Genomic DNA, 21,340 nt, shown 5'->3' with positions numbered 1-21,340 from the left:
GGTTACGTATCTTGTTTCAAAAATGCACAACCAATTGGCTCCTTCGACGTTTTGTCACTGGATCTCTAAGTCGTTACCTAAGGAAATTGAATAGCTACAATTTCATGCTTTATGTCTTATATTCATATTAAAACTTTCTTTCGAATAATATATAAATAATTGCTTTATCTTCAAAAATTTTAATTTTTATGGCACTCCAAATTTGTTTTGAAATACTAAGTTAAGAAACTTCAGGGGAATATAAAAGAAAAAAGAAGCCATCTTCAATTTTTCTGAAATACGTAGTTGTAGTTCTCCCCCATACTGTTGTGTTTATTAATAAAAAAGAACATGTTGCATCATAATGTTTTCTTCAAAGTTGCAGTGCTGCAAAGTGCACCTACAATGCCGGCATGTTTGCCCGAGGCCACGGAAGAAAATACCAATGTTTTTTTTGTTTATCGCAAAAATTAACTATGCATTGCTGCACAATCGGTCTTCACCCAAATGTACCGTCCAGACCAGATGCCAAAGTTTCAGGTTAAACCAATATCCTATTCAAATGTTCTAAGCGATTCTCAGACATTTTCAATGGGAAAATGGTGGCTAAACTTTCAGAAACGGGCTCCATTTTTCCGTTGGAAGTTTCAGAAAAATAACTTGCAACCTTGTAATTAAATGACTGTTTGTTTTGTAACTTTGGCATCCGGTCTGGACCGCTGCGTTAAATTTGGCCCGAGACTGGGCGTTCAACGATGCATAGAGTTTATTTTTGCAGTGAAAAGAACACTGAAAATGCTGATAGTATTATTTATTATCACTCACGTTTTTGCATCGTCGCGCAATGCTGCACTTGTGCTTTCCAAGTGCTTTATGTTTATTTTCACTAAGAAGAAAATGATTAAATTTTAGTACCTATTTTGCTAAATAGTACGTTTTTTTCCAATCCCTGACATTGACAATCCCAGACTAAGAAATTTCAGGGCACCCCCCCTTCCCCCCCAAAGCCGTCACCTACTCTTCTGTTGCCTAAAAATATTACAAATATTTCCTTTCAAATATTTTTTTGAAAATATTTTTTTTGCATGAAAATATTATAAAGCACTAGTGTTTCACTGGTGCTTGAAACTGGCAATGAAAGAAATACATTATGCTTTGACGGCTTTGTTGCCCACACCTGACAAAAGTTTTATCACTGTAACCAAGCTCAAAATGTTTTGCACCCCCCCCCCCCCCCCCCCCCCCTTTGCTCCTTTACAAGCATCTTCTAAGGTTTTTTTAATTGCTTGCAGGTCCGGAAGCTGTGAGGAGCACAAACGTGTTCTACTACCTCACATACGAAGGCAGCGTGGACCTCGAGAACATGAAGGACACGGTCATGAAAGAGGTCTGCAAATCTTTACCTTTCAGACATGAGAAGGCATTCTAGCTGCCTGTATTCTTCTAACAACTGATGCATGCTTTTAAATTTGTTACCATACTCGTTTTCACCTTAAGAGCCATAGTAAAGAAAGACCGAATCCCCTCGGAGCACTCCTAGTTTCCTCTTTTAGATAGAGAATTAAGCTGCATGCAGGTGCATTTTAGATTAGATATGTGTACTCTTATTGAGACTTACACGCTTCAAATGCCAAAAGCATTGCCTCTTCCTCCGACAACCAAATCTTGCAAGAACTGTGTTTTGCACGGCGTATGAACAATGCACAAAACTTCCTTTTTTTTCTTGAGCTGGAAACGAGTACTGTAGTCATGTGCAAATAGTAGACTTTGAGTTTGAAGCGAATAGTGGTTTTGACCGATCATTTTCTAGCGGGATATCAAATAGTTTCTCTGAGCCTTTCACTACCGTGCACCATGCTTAAACAAAAATTTAGCTGAACTCATGACGGTCATTCCCAACCTTCCACTTGCCCACTTCTAAGTTCGGTTCACTTTAATATAGCTATATTTATGGACTGTGGCGTGTAAACGACAAAATTGTTGCAGCTATCCTAATTGGGGGCATTTATAACTTTGCTTTGCTATGTGCAAATATTCTACAATTTCACATTTGACAAAAAACAAACATGAATGATCAGCGCGGGTTGTTAAGGCATGGCTCCTGAGACATACTCCATCATAATTGCGGCGGCTTAGCTCGCTTGACTGCTCTTCTCGCCGATCACGTCTGCACTGTAAAGAAGCAATACGCCTCGCAAGTGGGCTCATTTTCGTCTTCTGCGCATGAGAAAGGAAGTAGCGGTGACGTCAGAACGCCGAGCCCTGATTGGCTGATCGCGACCCCCTATCTCAGCGTCGTCTGCTCCTTTGCAACGTCGTCTGCTCGCAACCTCGTCTGCGTCTGTCTTACCTTTTCTGCGACTTTCGGAAGTGCAGGTCTTTACGAGCAAGCTCGACTTCGGTACGTTGTTTTTGTCTAAGAACTAGCAGATGCGCATCAAGGAGGGAAGTCAAATGACTCACTGGCGAGGTGTCCCGAAGCGTCGAGGTTTGTTTGCTAAGAACCGAGAGGGTGTGAGCGTGTTAGTGTCCGCAAGTTCCCTTCCAAATACTTTTTCCCTCCTTTCGTGTGCGGCGAGACCCCTGATTCTTTAACGGCGTCGGCGGGTTGGCGCAGTTAATATCGTCTGCGTTACGCCTGCTAGTCAAAGCGATGGCTGCTTTACCTTTCCCGCGTCTGCGGGAGATTCACCGCTTTTTCACCGGCGAGAGTCACCGTTGCCTCGGGAAACAAGGAGATAACAAGAGGAAGAAAGTGACCTCTTAATCTAAAACTGAGGTCAGCGATTAAAGTATAATACGTGAAGGGTTCACAAGGGTCGCGCGGGCATATTCCATTCAGCACACCAGCCGGCCGTGGGCAGACGGTCGCCGAGTCGCGGAGTGCCTGCTAGGCCTAACTGCCGTGCTCGCTTGGTCGCGTTCGGTGGAATCGTGGCTGTTGGAGCTTTTCCCGGGTGTTTGTGAATCCAGCGTTCTTGTTCGTCGTGGTCTGTTTCAAGTACTTTTTACTTTTTTTCTTGCTGCTTGAAGTCTGGACGTGTGAGAAGCGCACATAGAAAAATAAACTTCCGTCGGTCGTCGCGACCGCGACGCTGTCGGCCATGCTCATTTGATCGTAAGAAGTGCGTAAGACAGCTTCGGAGCTGTCGTAGGATTTCGTTGTAACCTGCGCAAAACTTACGAAAATTTCGTTTCGTGAATACGGATTTGTTCTTAAGTTATGTCTTACGCACATTTTCGGTGTAAGATCGTCGCCTGCACTTCCAAAAGTCGCAGGAAAGGTAAGACAGACGCAGACGACGTTGCGAGCAGACGACGTGGTAAAGGAGCAGACGACGCTCAGATAGGGGGGCCGCGATCAGCCATTCAGGGCTCGGCGTTCTGACGTCACCGATACCCCCTGCGCAAGAAGCAGACGAACTTGCCCTCCGCATACCCGCAAAACCCATGAGCTCCGCAGGCATTGCTTCCTCGCAGTGCACAGGTGCTCGGTGAGAAGCATGCTCAACGGAGATAAGTCGCCGCAAACACTTTGAAAAGCATGAATATTGTAGTTCATCTCGAAGTAAATATTGAATAGCCTATTATTCGAAACTACTAGTATTCTAATATTCGTAAAACACTATTTATTACTTATGGTTGAAGCCATTGTTCACATATTTACTCATATAGCTGTCAAGAAAATTCAGAATTTATGAGACAAACTTTTGCAATTTCAATTTTTGACATAAATCTGGTAATGAACAAATCGGTCAATAATGATGTGACTTTAGCGTTATCATTTTTTGGTCCAGTTATCTTTAGGGATATGACCGCTTTACATTTCCTGCTGTTACACTTGACTTGCAAAAGCCATTGTTGCACTCACTGTGCACAAATTATCTTCCTATCGGCCAGTAAAAAAAAAACAAAAAACATTGAGCAATGGCTGGAGGCAAAGAAACCTGCTGTGTCCCTATCTCCCTCGCGTCCTTGTGCCTTTGTGGCATCATTGTTATATTCTCGTAATTAGCGGCACAGTATATATATGTATATATATGTTTTTTTTCTATCACTACATTTAAAGCCTTAAGGCCTCATAGCAGTATATGACCACATCTTATGTTCTGCCTTTGGCAAGACCAACCAAATGTATTACACATCACCATTAAATAATCTTACCTTTGTTGGTTTTGGAAAAGGGGCCTGGATAACGAATGTTTGAGGGAGAAACATGTAATCAACATGAAAGGAACAATTTAAGCGGAAAAAATTTTGCATTGTTTCGTGGTGCCTTCAATAGACTAAAGTATACTACTAAGCTACCTTCTCGAAATGGTTACCATGGCACTGGGTTGACGGGTTCTGGTGGGCTTTGCAAGAGGGGCTTCTGCTTCCCTGCAGGTCCCGCTGAAGCCCCTTCGCCAGGTATTTAATGATAAAAAGGTGCTCCTCCTGTGGTCTCATCTCCCTTTTCAGAAGAACTGCCTAGCTCTAGCAGACCGTAAGCTCTTAGGTAGCTGCAAAGCTAAACAGATGTGCATTGCTAACGTCGTCAAGAGGCATAGTTTTTGAAAACTAGACTGTGTGTATCAATTTTGTGTTAGTTGCTGCGATGCCTTTATCGTAAGATCAATTGGAGCACAGATTGTTAGGGAAAGGGTTGAATGAAGGGCATGCTGTGTAGAAAAAGCCCTCGTAAGTTCGTGGGTTTTTTCAGCTCGCTGGGCTGAACGGTCACGCCATTACCCTGTCTACATAAGTTTAGAAAGAGTTATATACGTAAAGACAGGGGACGGGACAACACAAAGATGTGTTTTCCCGTCCCCTGTCTTTACGTATATAACTCCTTCTAAACTTATATATCATAACCAACGCGCTCACTAACAAGTATACCCTATCTATGTTCACTGTGAATTCCACCAACATTAGATGATTGTATTCTTAACATCCTTAGAAGTGGTTGAGGTGTAGGGTGTTTTTAGCACATACCGTATATTCATGCATGCTACAGATATAGGAGTTAAAGCTTCTCAAAAATAAAAAAAAACTAGATTTTTAATGCTGTGATATTGTTTTATAAAAGGCATATAATACATATATAGTATTCCAATTCTTTGGTGGTTACGAGGGTCTGTATTTATCACCATAAAAAAGTTAAATGCTAGGTAGTTTTATTTGCTTCTCGAATTATTCTTTCTACAACTGGTGTTGTTATCTTTTGCTGAGAAAATTCTACATTTCATAATGACTCTTCTGCACTAGTTTTAAACGTACAGTTCAGTAAGGAAATTTTAACAATTTTTGGGTATAGGGAGTATTCACTGGGCGCCATATTTGTGGGTGCTGTCTAGAGCACATGCTCAGAACGAGCCCACATTAATAGGCTGCTAAGACCGGCAATCTTTAGGGTGCGGAATGCACGTTACAAAAGAACTGTGGAAGCTCGCCATCAGCACGCGCTCAGCAGTCGCGCACACAGCTATGGCCGCCAGTGAATACTTCCTATTGCACAGTTCCAAGAAACATTAACAAAGGTTAGTTCACAAAACTCTTTGTTTTGTTTCCTTTCCTTTTTTTTTTTTGCTTAGGCAATTGAAAACCAGATCAAGAACTTTGGTCAAACGCCCTCCCAGTTGCTGATGGAGCCCCACCCTCCTCGCAGCTCGGCGATGCACATTGTGAGTTGACCATCAACAAACCCTTTTTTTTAAAGCTGTACCAGTCGTGTACTTTTTGCCAAAGGAACTCTGGACTTGCTTTTCCTCAACTATTGTTCAGTTATTGAGTTATAACTTTTATTATGATGTCTAATGTTTTTCTTTTTCGTTGGTATTAATAGAGACTAGTTATGCTAAATCAGTAAGGCCTGCTATTTTTTTCTAGCAGGCCTTGTCTTAAAGAACCTCGTGAATCATGTTTACGGTAATATTTATTGGGTTCTTTCCTCTTTTACATGACTATGGTATAGAAATTTACGATATGAGAAAACTACTTTCATGCTTTTAGTTAGTAGCTTTGTTAGGGGCTACTTCTTCAGCTTAGAAAGTTCATATCCAAGTTTTGCCTCAATTTGGATTCACAAATAATGTGGAGTATTCTGATTGGAACACTTTGGGGTTCCACTTCAGTTTCTAAGGCATTGATTGCTTTATTAGGGGAATTCTAAAGTGAATTTCAAAGGAGAGAATTTCACGACAGGGACGTCAAACGACGGTATCTGAGGAACTATGCTCACCAAGGTCTGTTCCAATGCCTAAGTTGATTTCTTGCTTGTAGATCATTTTAACATATGATCAACAAAGTGCAAATCTTCAATAGTCTGATTGTTCTTTGCAAACATATAGTCACCACTGTTCGTCAACAGAACAAAAGCAATTTTTTCACGACAGTTTTGAATGCATTGTATCTGGCATGTCTTTGAGCAGTGTTTGTCGTATATGTTTGAATCTCAATAAACTGGATTGTAGCAGGAATCCTGAAGTATATGTTGCTGCATCCACCTAAGCTAATAAGAAGACTTCCCAAACAACACTCTGAGGGTCTAGGCAGCATGAGGTCATGATGGAGTGCTGAGGGAGTAAGTGCTCTAGTGATCATGGAACTAAGGAAACTGGCAGTAGGTGAGAAGGAGATACCATGGTGAAGAGTGCATATCAGTGTTGCGGAATGGGCACCCCCATTCCATTCCAATTCCATTCCGGGGAATTGGAGTTTTCGTTAATTCAATTCCTTTCAACTCCTAGGAATGGGGCACCAGACCCATTCCCACTCCTGGAATGGCTGAATCGTTCCATTCCATTCCTCTAATTCCTAAACGTAAAAATTGGCACTTGACAGCTGCATTGCGTTGCAGGGTTGGGCAGAAATAGTCAAAAATGTATTTGAAAATATAAATACTGGGATAGATGAACATAGTAGCTAAAATACTGATACACAAATATATCTGTCAAAATGTATCGCGATACCGTATCGGAAATATACATTTTAAAAAGGGTCATAAAGTCTTTGGAACATCAAATACAGGAATACATTTTAGAGAGGGCAGAAATATAAATACTGATAATGAGGCACGTAGCCAGGATTTTGTTTCGGGGGGGGGGGGGGGGGGGGGGGGGGGGGGGCACCCATGACAAAATGTTGTATGAGGGGAGGGGGGGAGAGTATGACCCATGCAAAATGGAAGATTTCGGAGGGGGCCCGGGCCCCATGGGCCTCCCCCCTGGCTACGTGCCTGCTGATAATGCAATACATTTTTCAAATTTCTTTGAGACGCCAACTGAGATGAAACTTTAAGTTTGAAGTGGAAGTTTTTTTTTTTTTATCCCGAAATTACCTTCCCGCAGGCTTGGCGCTTCGCCTTAAAGGTAGTGGTTCAGGACGAAGAGGAGTCTTCAATGGGTTCAAAAAACGTTCCATCAAGGATTGGCCGCGGTCCTTTCCCTGGCATCCTGTCTGTCTGACCAGTGATGCGAAAAGACGTCGACTTCTAAGTAAATTCCATCAAAACATCACCACTCAACTGTCCAATAAGGGCACCCCTGTCAACACTGATGACATGACGTCACGGCGAAATGAACTAGTATTCTTGTATCTGTAGCTGTTGCCTTGAACATGAAACTTTACCCACGCTGCTGTATGAAAGGACAATACATACTTTCGTTGTAGGTGACCTCGTTGAAGACCATGCAGGCAGTTGCATTTGGAATTTTCGAGAATAGGGTGGACCACCTGAAGCATCCTGGAGCACATGTCTTATCTTCTGTTACGGTTGAAAAATCGACACGGTGGCATCCCTGTTGTGACGGCCCTACCTGCCGACCTTCCGCCTCAAACACATGAGTGGCAGTCCTCAAGTTTTGGCTAGCATCATCTAAACACAGAGCTGTGGATTGCGACCTGAGATGGCCGGTACAGGTGTGCGCTCTCCGAGAAACAGCGCGCTCGAGACGAGTCGCAGGTGTACGTAGTCTGGGTCGGCACAGCGAGGCCATGTCTGGCCTCCTTCTTAGGTATCGGATCACCAGAGCAGCGGGTCAGGTTCACGTCGACTGATAATGTACCCTTGAGCCGTGCAACAGGCGCAGACGCATTCGTATTTGTGTTGAACTTCATTGGTGAAAGGCGCCACCGCCGCACCCCTTCCCTCCCCCCTGTGTTCTTTGCTTTGACGCTTGTTTTTTGTATTGCATTTTTTTTTTGCGTATAAGTCTGTTAGTGCTTCACGCGGGTTTGCAGTTTCCCGCTCATTTTATTTCTGAAAAACTGACTCGCTGACTAACTCAATATATAGCTAAACGTAAAAAAAAAAAATGTTTAATTAATAAAAAAAAATAAAGAACCGCGCCCTATTCCATTCCCATTCCATTCCGGGTGAAAGGCATCTAATTCCATTCCCATTCCATTCCCCTCAACGTTGCCGCCATTCCATTCCCATTCCATTCCGGGGTCGCGAAAATGTGGAATGATTTCGGAATCATTCCAACTCCGGAGTGGCGATTCCGCAACACTGGTGCATATGTGCGTGTGTGCACAAGTGGGCCGTTGGCAGGGCCTCACAACTTGTTTGGAGTGAGACATTTAAGCCTAACAATGCAAAAAGGGGAGCAACCCAAGCTTGGACAAATCCAATGTGGGTCTCATCTCCCGTGCAACTTCGTAAGTAGACTGCTCGTGTGAGAATGGGCCGTCGTGTGCCGTGTTGCAGAGCCCCATGATGTTCTCCCCGGTGACGGAGGAGCTGTGCATGATCATGAAGTTCCTGTCCAACTCGCCCATCTGCCACATCTCGGCCAACACGTACCCGCAGCTGCCCCTGCCTTCCATCGTCACAGTCACCTGCAACCAGAACTTTGCGGTCAACCGCTGGAACTGCAACTACTCCGGTCGGTGGCAAGTCGTTGGTGTTGCATGCTGATATTGCGTATGCTGCTTGGGGAAGTTCTTGCTGCATATTGCGTATATCAAAATTTCGGAGTATGGCCCGCCATCATCAAGCGTGTCTTAGCAAGACCCGTCAAGATTCATGAAAAGGACAACAGAAAGACTTTTCAGCTTTGATTCAGTAATTCTCGGAATAAGGCTCTCCTCTAGGCCTTTGGGAATATGTTGTCGCATAACGCCTGTTTTGGGTCGCCAGACAGACGAACAGCAGTCGGATGGAATTATAGTCTCCTTTTATTTTTTGTTGATGACTGAGCGAAAACTAAGCTTATACTCAGAGCTGTGTGTGCCTTTAAAAGTCTGAATGCCCTAATATGGTTCCCTGTTGGCTTTCTATTGTTTCAGTCATTGTCATAAACGACAGACAATGCCTGCTGTGCGTCGAGGGCATTAAGGGCTTGCCTCAAATCTTTCTTCACTGCATAACAGCTTGTACAACAAAAAACGCCCGTCATCTATGAGCGGTTGCTTATAGATGTGGTGCATTTTTAGCTTAGAAAAGACAGGTTGTCAGTTTTGGTCCAGAAAGTACAATGCACCCAAAATAGTCAAGCATACCTGTATCACCCCAAAATTCTATGTGTTTGCATATGTTTACATATCTCCTGGTATTTTATCTCTCCCCTGGCCATTCAGATTAGTACTTTGGGCAGGTTTTCTATTGTTAATGATGTGATTTGGAGGCATACTCTTAGCAGTGGTTAATTGCCAGGTATTGTTGTCTGCAGTGCCGATGCATTCACCAACATACTCGGATACGAACCAGCCGCAGGCGAGCCAGCTTCCACTTGCCATGGATCCCTTGCTCAGTGAGTACCCATGAGATACTGTTTCTTTGTGGTGCAGTATCAAACGACAACAACTTTTGGAAGTAATTCCATGGTAATAATTTAATTAGCCATATACCGAGAGACTGATGAAGAGGAAGATACGAGAGCATGCGGAGACTTCAGAATGCCGAGCTCTGATTCTAATGATTAGTGGGTAGACCTAAAACTAGCTGCCTTTATCTCCACTGCACTCATCGAACGTGTTTGAATGTGAGAGCCGAACGCCAGGTGCTGGCATTCTAATGCGTTCAACGAATGCAGTGAAGACGAAGGCTGCTAGCTTTAGGTCTACCAACTAATCATTCCAAACAGAGCTCAGCATTCCTCCCCCTCAGTTTCTCGGCGCATACTTTCTCTCCTCTTATATGCTATAGATAGGTGATAACTTGAACCACAATTTTGGCGATCATTAAATAGCTCACTTAAGCTATGTAAAGCCTCTAACCGTGAGCGATCCAAGTCATGTTCATTCTATGCTGTGTTAAGTTAAGCCTAGCTCCTCTTGATCCCTGCTCGTGTTCCCTTTAGGACACTATAAACTGCACTTCAAGGGTTGTTTTCGTCTCAGGATATTGGACATGCAGATATATAATCTCTGCTATACTTTTTACAAGTCACTATTTCTACGGCTGCTATTGCAAGAAAATGTGGCTAATATATATATAAAGCATGAAATGCTTTTTAAGGGAATTTCGTAATCCCAGAAATTTGTTTGTCCATCTGTCTTTTTCTTCACCTGTGCATTTGCCCACTAAATTTAGCAGAGAAATTCACATGACCTATATGTCAATTCAGTTTCCGCACTAAACTTAGTGAGGAAATTGGTGTCAGATGAACCTATATTTTTGTGACTGTCTGAAACCCTCCAGTTCTTTACGAAAGAGCACTTGACCTTTGGGAAAGGGGAAAGTAAGTACTTTGAAAAGTGCATAGTTTTTGTTGATTACCAATTAAGGCCAGTACACGTAATTAAATTGGCTACGACCGACTTCGACATGACCAGTTTTTGAGCCTCTTGCGATGGCTTACGACTGGCTGCGCTGCTGTGGAGCCGGTCGTAAGCCGTCTCAAAAGGCTTAAAAACTGGTTTTTAGCCTCTCCGGTCCTAAAAAGTCGCAAGCGTGTAAACGGGCCTTTACCCAACATGTTCCAACGAAGAAAGAACTCATGGCTGAGATATTTACCACCACCAAAGAGGATGCCACTTGCAGAGGGGAGATATATGTTGCGCTTGTGATCACTCGCTTTCACCTATTCGTGCCTCTGCACTCGTGCGCAGAGGAACATGTTTCAACCGATTTGCTCGTTGTATGAAGTTCGGGCTCTCAAACTGGTTTTTCTAGGAACCCGGGAATTCCCCAAAGTACCCCGAGTAGTTTCCCGGGCTCCCAAACTTCCTCAACCTTCCCTACACCACGGTAAAGTGTTTACCTAGTTCGAGCGCTATTTGAGCCGCTCTGATCTGCCCTTTGATGCATATGTATATGCTGAGCCCTCCCTGGCATATGCATTATTGTTTACAAGGTCTGGCTGCTTTTCTGCATTAATGCCAAAACTGGGAGGGGTTCTTTGGCTGCCATTCGAGGCAGATAGAGATATTGGAAAGTTGTAGAACCCTTCCTGTATAAAGAAAGAGAGGGGGATGTTGACGGCAGTGTGGTTTTGTTGCAGTGATGAATGTGGCCCCGCACAAGCGCCACCTGGGTGACACCTTCAGCCAGCACGTGCGCATGCGCAGCTGTTGCTTCGTTACCACGGTGGACAGCAGGTTCCTGGTGGCCTGCGGCTTCTGGGACAAGAGCTTCCGGGTGTTCTCCACAGAGTCCGGTGCGTGCCGCCACCTTCTTTCATTCGACTGTTTTGCAAAGGCTCGTGTCGCTGGCAAGGGCCAATCTGTCTCTGCGAGCTTCCTTCCTTTGATGACACTTCGTCGCGCGCGCAGCCAAAACCCCGCAGAAGGTAATAAGCACTTGCTGGAAGCGGAGCTTTTTTTGGTATTTTTGGTCCGTCACAGATGGTAGATCACGTCAGCTACAACTTCCCATAGATGCTGCGTAGCAGAGAGCATGCGAAGGGGTGTTTGTCTTATACAGCGGAACTGTTAAGGGCTAGTTTCCCCAGTTTTGTGTCCATTACCAAACAAATGTCAACACAAAACTACACAAAACTTTGGGCAGCTACCGCCATCTACGAGCGACGGCAGCAACCCGACAACCAATCTGGTTGCCGCAGTTGCTCATAGATGGTGGCAACCTCTCCAGCCTTCCCGTCAAGGTGCGCAATGGTCCGGTGGGCGCTGTCGTGTACGTCCCCTCCGCGACGCCCAAGAGAGACACCGAAGCATTTATGATTGACGTCTTCGGCTGGGTCACGCTCGGCGACAACATGTCTGTTGTAGGGACGGGTGACTTTAACGTTGACATTGCACGCATAACGACTCATAATTCTTTTGCCGTGGAGAGAATTTAGACAATGTTATAAGCGACCATTTCTCATTGATAGTGCATAGATTTGGTCTTGCAAGTACCGCAAATCCTTCAGTCTAATCATATGCAGATCAGGAATGTTCTAAGGCTACCCGATACTAGGTGGCACCAGTGTCCCAGTGCATTTTCTTTGTCGCAGGCGGTCACAAGCCATCCTAACAGTCGATTACACTCAAATGGAAATGTGTGAACCAGTTTTAAATTTTTTTTATATTTAGAGAGGGATTAAGTAATAGCTTTCATTGAATCGGCCTCCCTTTCTGTCCAGCCAAGATCATCCAGATCATCTACGGCCACTTCGGGGTGGTGACCTGCCTGGCACGGTCCGAGTGCAACATCACCTCGGACTGCTACATCGCTTCCGGTTCGGAGGACTGCACGGTGCTGCTATGGCACTGGAACGCCAGGACGCAGACCATCGCGGGGGACAACGCCAACCCCGGTAGGTGCTCTCGATGGGAGCTCTAACCCCCGACACCTGCTCAATAGAACACCAGTGTTCGTAGTCGTCACGTTTACTCGTGCTTGATCCGATTTGTCATTTTACATTGTATTCTTTCGAAAGAATTCATCGCTAGTTATGTGCAAATATTCGAAGTTTAGAATAATACTCTATTCGATATTCGCTTCGAGATGAACTGGATTGACTGCGATATTCATATTTCGCTAAGTGTTGATCACGGCACGTTGGCCCTGTTGAGCGCGCTTCTTACTAAGCTCCGGTGGATTGCGGGGAAGCAACACCCGCAGAGCTCGTCTCCCCGGGTGTGGCTTTTCCGCAGTACGCCGGTGCTTGGGAAGAAGCACACTTAACGGGGCTAACCCACCGCGATCAACACTTTGAAAAGTATAAATATTGGAGCCACGCGCTTAGGAGGAAAGCTCATTTCCAAAGCAGGATGCACGCCTAATGTATTTAAAAAGGATTGGAAACTTCATAAATCTTGATATCTCTATTGCAGTTAAATTTTCAAAATTAAACTGGCATGCATTTGTATATGTTAAGCAGAGATGCCTTTGCAACCTGTGTTAATTATATGTGGTTGAAGAAAAGTTATTTGCATGTAGCAAGAATACTGTAAATCCTCTTGATTAGGTATAGCTAGGCATCTCTATAAACTTATTTTGATGTAAAATATGTAATTTATTTGCAATTCCAATGTAGTCATTGAACTTTCTGAGGCCAAAGTCCATCAATATAGTTATATTGACAGTTTGGTCAACATGTGGGCACGGAGTCGTATTGATTGGTATTGTGTGCGAGAGTTCTGCCGTGTTTCACTAACTCTTGAAGTGCACCTTGACCAATCATTTACGATGTCCCGTCACTTGTCTTGCTGTGTCTCACAGCCGCTTGTTTCTTGACTGACTTTTGCAGACATTCCAACGCCTCGTGCCACGCTGACGGGCCACGAAAATGAAGTGACGTGCATCGTGGTCTCTGCAGAGCTGGGCCTGGTGATCAGCGGATCGAGGGGTGAGGCCTTTCATATAACGGGGGCAGTGATTGAACCACTGCTCGCCGTTATTTCTCGAGCTCTTCGGGAGTTCATTTTATGAGGACGAAGCTGCAGCCTAGTAACATTGAGTGAGGTAACTTGATCACGCACTTTCCTGATGGTCATGTGGTGTCGCATGACAGCATGGCATCAGGTGATGAGAGGATGTCACAGAGGAGCTGTATCTGGAGTGCCTCCGGGCTGTACCGAAGAAAGGCAGTTTTTTTTTGTTTTTGTCTTTCCCTCGAGAGGCGAACGAGCGGAGTGGGAGATGACGTCCCCCGCCGTTTTTTTTTCCAGCGGGCCCCGTGCTGGTGCACACGACGAGCGGGGACCTGTTGCGCTCCCTGGAGGCGCCGGAGCACTTCGGCTCGCCCGAGCTCTGCTCCCTGTCCCGGGAGGGCATGGTGCTCGTCTGCTACGGCCTGGGCAACCTCTGCAACTTCACCATCAATGGCCGCCGGCTACGCTCCGAGTCCCATCACGACAACCTGCAGGTGCGTCCTCTATGTGCACCCGTCGGTTTCCACGAGTCGGGTGCTCATTTAATTGGGCGATTGCGTGATCTGAGATTCCCAATAAGCTACAGTTGACAAGAACCTCGTCTGGAGGCGGGGGAGAGTTCTCACTGTAGAGGCTTTCATCACAAAATCTTAATATATCGCTCGAGGATTGGACCTTTCTGATGAAGACACTCCAGTTTGTGGGCATTGTGGTGATTTCTTAACTGTATTGCACATTCTGTGGCACTGCAAATTCTGGTAAAAAATGCCAAGCCTATTTCCCTGAACTTTTTCAATATCTTCTATTTCCCAGCCTTTTTAGTGGGAGCTGAACCTTTATTCCCCTTTGTTCATGTTCTAAATTTTGTTGAAAAAAATTGGCTGTCTAAATTAGTTATAGATCCTCTGCACCGTAAGTTTTTTTCTTTTGCAACAGACCTTTTTAATTATTTTTCTGGCACAGCATGGCCTACGTTGCATTTTGACTATTAAACACTTACTGATCATCATCATCATCATCTGACATTCTCTGTCACATCTGCGTAAGAAGCTGAAGCCAAAGCTTATTTTATTGTGTATTTCTTTACTTGTGTAATTGTCGATCCGTTGCCACTTCCTCAACACTCCAGCTGTTTTGTCACTCGTGCGTTTTCAGTGCACAATGCATGGCTCTCGGCTATAATGAAATGGTTTAGAAATCGGTACATAGTTGGCACTACAGCATAACTTTCATAGTAAAGCCAGCTAAAAATATTAACTTCATTAGTATCTTTGCCACATCTGTATTATCGCAAACAATATGAGATGCAACAGTTCTTCGTGCTTCTTTAGCATACTTGTCAGTCTTTGAGGAAGCTTTGGTCGAAACTAGGGCTGGAACGCAAAATTGACGTCCTGTTCCTTGAACTCTTTGACAAATTGAGAGATGATTACGGAACTTGTGGATGACAGCAAACACGGAAAAAGGTTGAATCAGGTGTTGCAGCTCATAATGTTTAAGAAGGTACCTGAAACGTTTAAACCAGAGTTAAAATCTTACCATAACTTTCTAAAAGTACATTTCTGGTTTGACTATCCATTAGAATCTCTCAATCAGCCAATTTTCATTTCTTTTATCAAACTAATATTTTTGTTGTACGAGTATCTGAAGTGCCTGTGTTAGCATTCCAATCGTGCCACAACTTTCGTTTCCTGCAGTAAGCTTGTATGCACTGCTGCAGCCCGTTAGGGCATTGATGCAATAAAAACATAGGCATGAAATGCATCTTTCTCTCATCATTTGACTCTCCCACAGAGAGATCCTGTAGAAACATGCCGTCCCATTTCTCGCAGCCTTGCATTGTCTGAGGTTTGTCAAAGTGTGCTTTGGCTCCGGGGTTGCAGTGCCTGACACTGAGTCGCGATGGCGAGTACATGGTTACCGGCTCTGAGAGCGGCGTCGTGGAGGTGTGGCGCACCTTCAACCTGGCCCTGCTGTACGCTTTCCCGGCCTGCGAGGGCGGAGTGCGGTCTCTTGCCCTCTCCCACGACCAGAAGTGAGTGCTGGGCTAGCCTGCCCCCCTCCCCAGTAGGTGCTTAGTCTATGTGCGGCTTAAAGCACCACAGCATAGTCACGCCGCAAAGCTTTAAGTGGAGCCTCGTTTGCCATTTGATGCGTCCATGAATCGGAATTAGAGTTCTTGGAATCGAAATGCGAGTAATATAGAATCGGAATGTGAGCTATAGAATCAGATGCGACTTCAGACTGGAATCATATTCTAGAGTGGAATGTAGTTTGAGTCGGGAAAATAATTTATCTTTCTCTTAGTGGCTTACACAAAATATAGGAAAAATATTTTATGGATGTTCAGAAAACATAGGCTCTTGGGCTGCTTTTAGGTGTAAGACTTCAATCATTTCACTTCTTCAGAAGGGCAATTTAATTAGCACAATACAACTGCTGGCTTGGGGCGTTCAAAGTGTGAAACAAAGTTTTGACTCTGCATGTGGACACTGGTATGAATATGATTAGTAGGAAGAGTGCTCACTTTTCAATATTTGAGGATTTGCTTAACATGTCCAAGCTCTACTGGTGTGTATTTAACTTACGGGGCATCACTCTGTTGAACCATACTACATTCTGGTGCCTCCAGGTAGACCATGGACGTGTAGCTGATTACACAGGTTTATCTTAATTGGTTCACACTAAAGGAGCAGTACTCAGTAACTATAGGCCATGAATGTTTCTTCGTTTCCCAAGCAACAATGCTCTGTATTCATATATACTTTGTTTTAGCGATAAATATTGCATATTCTGTTTGCCTGAATAATTTTGGGGCTTTATTGTTGGTTTTGGATTCTTTGACGACTCCCAATGTCCCCAGCTGGATTTGGTGGCCTTTCAAAGTTTTACAGTGTAGTTTGGCACTCCCAAGCCCAATGATGCTCCATTGTTTTTTCCACTAACCATGGGTTGTGGCAGTGCAAAGGGACAAGGCAGGCAAAGCCAATCGTACAAGGAAGTATGTGGCACAAAAGCGTGCCTTTTTATAGATAATTACTGGTAGTATAGAGATGCCATCAAATATTTGAGCAAAGTTTTCTGCACTAATAATTACTGGTAGTATAGCACATAGAGAGGCCATCAAGTAGTTGAGCAAAGCTCACTGCACCGAAATGTTAGCCAAATTATAACAGAATATTGCCATGTAGCAAACAATTTGCAGATTATTTAAAGGAGCTTTGCAACAATTTCAGGGCTTTGCTTAAATAATTGCGGGAGTTGATGCCTGACACTTCTTCAGTGAACTACAGAAAACAGATTTTGCCTGGATACCCTAGTTTTTATTTTAAAAAATGAAAAAGATCCAGGTTTTTGCCGCCTCTCCACTCGTACATCGTCTTCCGGGTCACGTGCGCAGTGACGTCACTTGGGTAGGCGCGGGGTTCCGGAAAATTTCTCTCTTTAGAGCCATCAGCGAGCAGCGAGAACTCATCCACTCGCGACCGCGTGACCACGTGCTGGCGGGCGCCCCGCGAAGTATACGGTGAAAAGAGGAAAGTCTCATCCGGGTCCGGCCATACCCGTCCTTGCCCGTCCGGCGCTGTCCGCCTCCCCCTCCGGCTTCTGGCGGCTATTCGCGGTTTTGTGGACCTAGGATAGATGGCGCCACTAAAACTCCGTATAATAAAAGTTTTGTCGATGATACCAGGGTTTTGACGCATTTATATATATGTTGGAACGACAAGATTTATAGAAAAGTTACCTTTTATCGAGCAGGTATTCGCGCAACTTGCTATCTTTTTTACAACTACCCAAGTGACGTCACGCCGCTTGTTTCTCATGGCCGCCGCTCGTGGCTGCAGGTCGGGAAATATTCTAAGTTTTGCCTCTCTATTACGCTTCGGAATCGCGACATTTCGATGAAAGGAGGTGTGTTTTCTGCCATATGTGACACAGTGAACAATATCAAAAGCAGAAAATGCCAATTCTTTCAACGTTTAAATCATTGCACAGCTCCTTTAAGATAATTGCACCGGTGCTCTAGCTTTGCTGCCAGGCACTATTGCATTGTAATATCACAATTGATATATACATAAATATCACAATTGTTATCACAATTGGGCATTGTAATATCACAGTTGATCGCTTGTCAGTCTAATTGGACAAACTTTAGGTGTAATTCTGCTCTTGTTTTTTTTTGTCCGAGGCTAGTGAAAAGTGGACAGCGTTGCATTCTCTTCTCGCAGGTTTCTGCTGGCAGGACTTACCAACGGATCTATCTCGGTGTTCTACATAGACTTCAACCGGTGGCACCACGAATTCCAACAGCGCTACTAGCGGAAACATTTTGCCGCATGCCACCGAATTTTCGAACAGGGAGGATGACAGTATCCCCCTACGATTGCTCAAAAAAAAAAGAAAAAGGACAGCAGCATACCCAACTCAAGGCCCGCCAACATAACCCTTATTTTTTATTAACTAGCGTCGTAAAACCTACCGATCGAATGAAGGAAAAGGGCACAGTTCTGCGATGCCAACCGTTTCTGTGTCCTATTAGGGAGTTACGATTGCGTCACTTCGCTCGCTCGGGGAGTGTGACCAAACTGTTTTTGTGCGTGCCCACTCATGTAGACAAAAACAAAAAACACGGGTTTTTTTTTCTGGGTGGAGGCGACATCTCGTTGTTGGCGTGTTTTGATTTGGCACTTTGTCATAGTTTGTCCATAATTTTTGGAGTTTTTGACGAGTTGTCCGCAGCGATTGCGTGCGTCCAATGAGGTTGATGGCTTTTTTGTTATTGGCCTCGAATGAGTTGGAAGTGCACAATGCATAGTTTAGGAACTTAAAATTGAGTTTGAGTTTGTTGATGATTGGTTTTTCTCAGAACTCTTTAGAGCTTACAACACAGCTGCCGTAAACTGATTGTGCGTCATTCTTGCCTGAATCTTAATTTGGGACTGAGGATGGCAGCTTTTAAGCCAAACACCAGATAAATATTAGCACTTTTTCTTTTTGAGCCGTGTGTGTGGGGTACGTTGGTTTTGCTCGCTGTGTCACCTCGAATCCGTTAAAAGCGTGCGTGGCTGCACGAAGCAAATGTTTTTTCGATCAGCATTCCATCCAGCCTCGCGTGGCTTGAGCCACTGTTTGCTCCAATTACGAGTGTTATTTTGTGCCACTTTGTTTGTTGGCCTCGATGGCAAGTGTTTGGTGTGTTTCGCGACGGGAGAGGGAAACGGGAGGAAAGGGCAGGGAGAAAAGAATCAAGAGGGAAAAAGAAAAAAAGTTGTTTCCGAGCCCCTTTCTGCATTTTCGTTTCTTTCGGTGTCCGTGTTTACCGCCACGGAAGCGCCGCGCGTCCACATGTCGCGTAGAACGTAGTTGACCATTCTTCGTTTTCGTGTTGTCTCCGTATCTCTGCACTTTCCTTTTTCCTTTCCGTTCTCTTTTTTTTTTTCTTTTTATCCTGTGATACACAACTCGTAACACCGGAGAGAAAAAAAAATGTCCCATGGGATAGCGCAGTTTTACGGGAGCAGGGACACGTTATACATACAACATACAAACACCAATAAAAGCAATTTGCTGAATCCATATTATATAAATATATATATATATATATACTTATATGCCAAGATAGAGTTGCTCGTTTTTGTTTCCGTTTCTTTTTTATCTCGGCTTTGAAGTTGAATTGATCCATCCCAGTGTAAGATATTGCCGCTGCCGCTCTGCATTCTGAAACCGGAGGTGTCAAACCATGGTCCTGCCATTTTTTCCGCATCCGTTCCACAGGTACTACTACAAAGAGAAGCGCAAGCATCGAGACTTCATGCTTGTATTTTCGGAGGATGTTGTGAGGTCTTCACCACCTTAATTTTTTTGCGGTCGTCGCTATTTTTTTGGAAAGACGAACACTTCTCTGCCGGCTCATTTTGTTCAGTCACACGTCCCCACCTCGGTGTCGGAAGGGATCATTTGAATGTTCAGAACGTCCGAACTACGTTTGTCGTGGGACGTTTTCAGTACATCGGCGCTACGTCGAGAGCATTTACACGCGTGGCGTTTTCGTTGTCTCTATGCCTGCGATAGCTACGGGGCTCTGGTTTGGCGAGTAAAACATTCCTGGGTTGTCGTCGTTTTCACTGCGTCTTCGGTTGTGTCACTGCGGCGTGCTGCGTCGTCGGTCGTTTTGTTTGTTTCGTCTGTTACAGCAACTTGAATGCTGGCTTGCGAGGAAGATCCGGCCACTGTGCGAGAGAGATTTTGCAGACGGTGTTTTTCGCGGCCTCGTGAATTCTAGTCAGTGTGGCATTGTGTAATCGCAAACGCGCACACTTTTATGAATGCGCGGCTTGAGCGTAGGTTTACGATCGGACACTGCATGGGCGACCTAATGCATTAACCTATAGAAGCGTACTTAAAGCATATGCTCTTTCGACTGTCGCACGCCTGAGCCACATTGAGAGCAAATCGCGTGGGCGATCGCAGCTTCCTGGGTGTGAAGGCTTGCATGCTCTCAAGGTGGCTTAGTTTGCATGGCAGACTTTTTTTTTTGTTCTTTCTGTTCTTCACATATGTGTTCGTATAGTTTGGGGTGATTTGATTAGTATATACTACTTCCCTTATCTCAGCCGTGAACTTGGTGGGTTTTATCGTGCATTCTTTGTGTCCTATCTATTCCCTGCTTTCTTTTTTTTTCAGGAGGGAGTAAGGTTGTGCAGGTGGTTGGGGGGGATAACTTTTGTAGTCCTGTTCTTTCCTCTTTTTTTTTTTTTTTCGTGTGTTGGTGGTTGAACTTTTGCTTGACTTTGCATAGTGTGTTTGCTTTATGGCGCGATGTTCTCTGTTACATTTTGACGGATTTTTCGGAGAAGAGTCATTGATACATTCCGTTGAGCTTAGGAATGCCAGTCTGTAAACGACGAACAGATGTAGGAAATAAAAGATGGTGGATCCTGATTTGACCTTGCATTGTCTTTTTCGCTGCTCTTTCTACTCTTCTGTAACAATGGACAGGTTGCTTGTGTTTTGGGACAAGGTCTCGGTTCATGTCGGCTTCAATCACTGAGCCTGCAATCTGATGTAGTCTTGACTGTGTAGTATATTATGACCCGCAAAAGGGACGAAAACAATTTCAGCACCTTTGGCTCAGTCATGGCACATTCCTAATGTATTAGAACCCATACATTGTCAGTTAGTCTGTTTTCCCAGCGTGCGGTTTAGAGAAGCTCGTTTTAGCGAACGCCATTTTACCGACCCCGGTTTATCGAATCCCTTTATAAAGAACCCAGTTTAGAGAAAATGTCGATGAGCCTACTTTTAGCGAATTCGGCCGCCGCGAAGCGGCGTGTACGGATAAATCAGGTGAGTTAAGAATTTTGTAATGAGCCGCCGCGAAGCGGCGGAAGCGCAGCGGGGGGCGTGGCTTAACACGCGCACCAGTGATATACGCGAGAAGTAGGAAAGCCTTTTTTTTTAAAGCGTCCCCTTTTCGATAAACGGCGTTTCTCTAAACGGAGGCTCTGCTTTCTCTAAACCGTGCTTCGATAAAGCGTGCCCATTCCCTAAAACGTGCTTCGATGAAATAGCATTCGATCAACCGTAGTAAGCCCGTTAAAAACCCATAGCAATGCAG

General features: G+C 44.5%; 1 protein-coding gene across 1 annotated transcript in view; it reads left to right on the top strand.

Annotated features, from left to right (window-relative positions):
* The window catches only part of LOC8050748 (neurobeachin), a 334,808-nt gene extending 314,144 nt beyond the window's left edge, over positions 1 to 20,664 (top strand). Inside the window, exons 47-56 of the mRNA XM_042289974.1 lie at positions 1,272 to 1,366; positions 5,553 to 5,642; positions 8,669 to 8,846; positions 9,633 to 9,713; positions 11,406 to 11,561; positions 12,489 to 12,662; positions 13,599 to 13,697; positions 14,020 to 14,216; positions 15,606 to 15,757; positions 17,952 to 20,664. Coding sequence (XP_042145908.1) covers positions 1,272 to 1,366; positions 5,553 to 5,642; positions 8,669 to 8,846; positions 9,633 to 9,713; positions 11,406 to 11,561; positions 12,489 to 12,662; positions 13,599 to 13,697; positions 14,020 to 14,216; positions 15,606 to 15,757; positions 17,952 to 18,042 — 1,313 coding nt within the window. The 3' untranslated portion in view covers positions 18,043 to 20,664. The remainder of the gene's footprint in view (positions 1 to 1,271; positions 1,367 to 5,552; positions 5,643 to 8,668; positions 8,847 to 9,632; positions 9,714 to 11,405; positions 11,562 to 12,488; positions 12,663 to 13,598; positions 13,698 to 14,019; positions 14,217 to 15,605; positions 15,758 to 17,951) is intronic.
* The last annotated feature ends 676 nt before the right edge of the window (positions 20,665 to 21,340 follow it).

Source organism: Ixodes scapularis, unplaced genomic scaffold (assembly GCF_016920785.2).
Source record: "Ixodes scapularis isolate PalLabHiFi unplaced genomic scaffold, ASM1692078v2 PGA_scaffold13__105_contigs__length_92229423, whole genome shotgun sequence".
Lineage (NCBI taxonomy): Eukaryota > Metazoa > Arthropoda > Arachnida > Ixodida > Ixodidae > Ixodes > Ixodes scapularis.
Note: the sequence above shows the minus strand (reverse complement) of the source record. Positions and strands in the feature narration are given on the sequence as shown.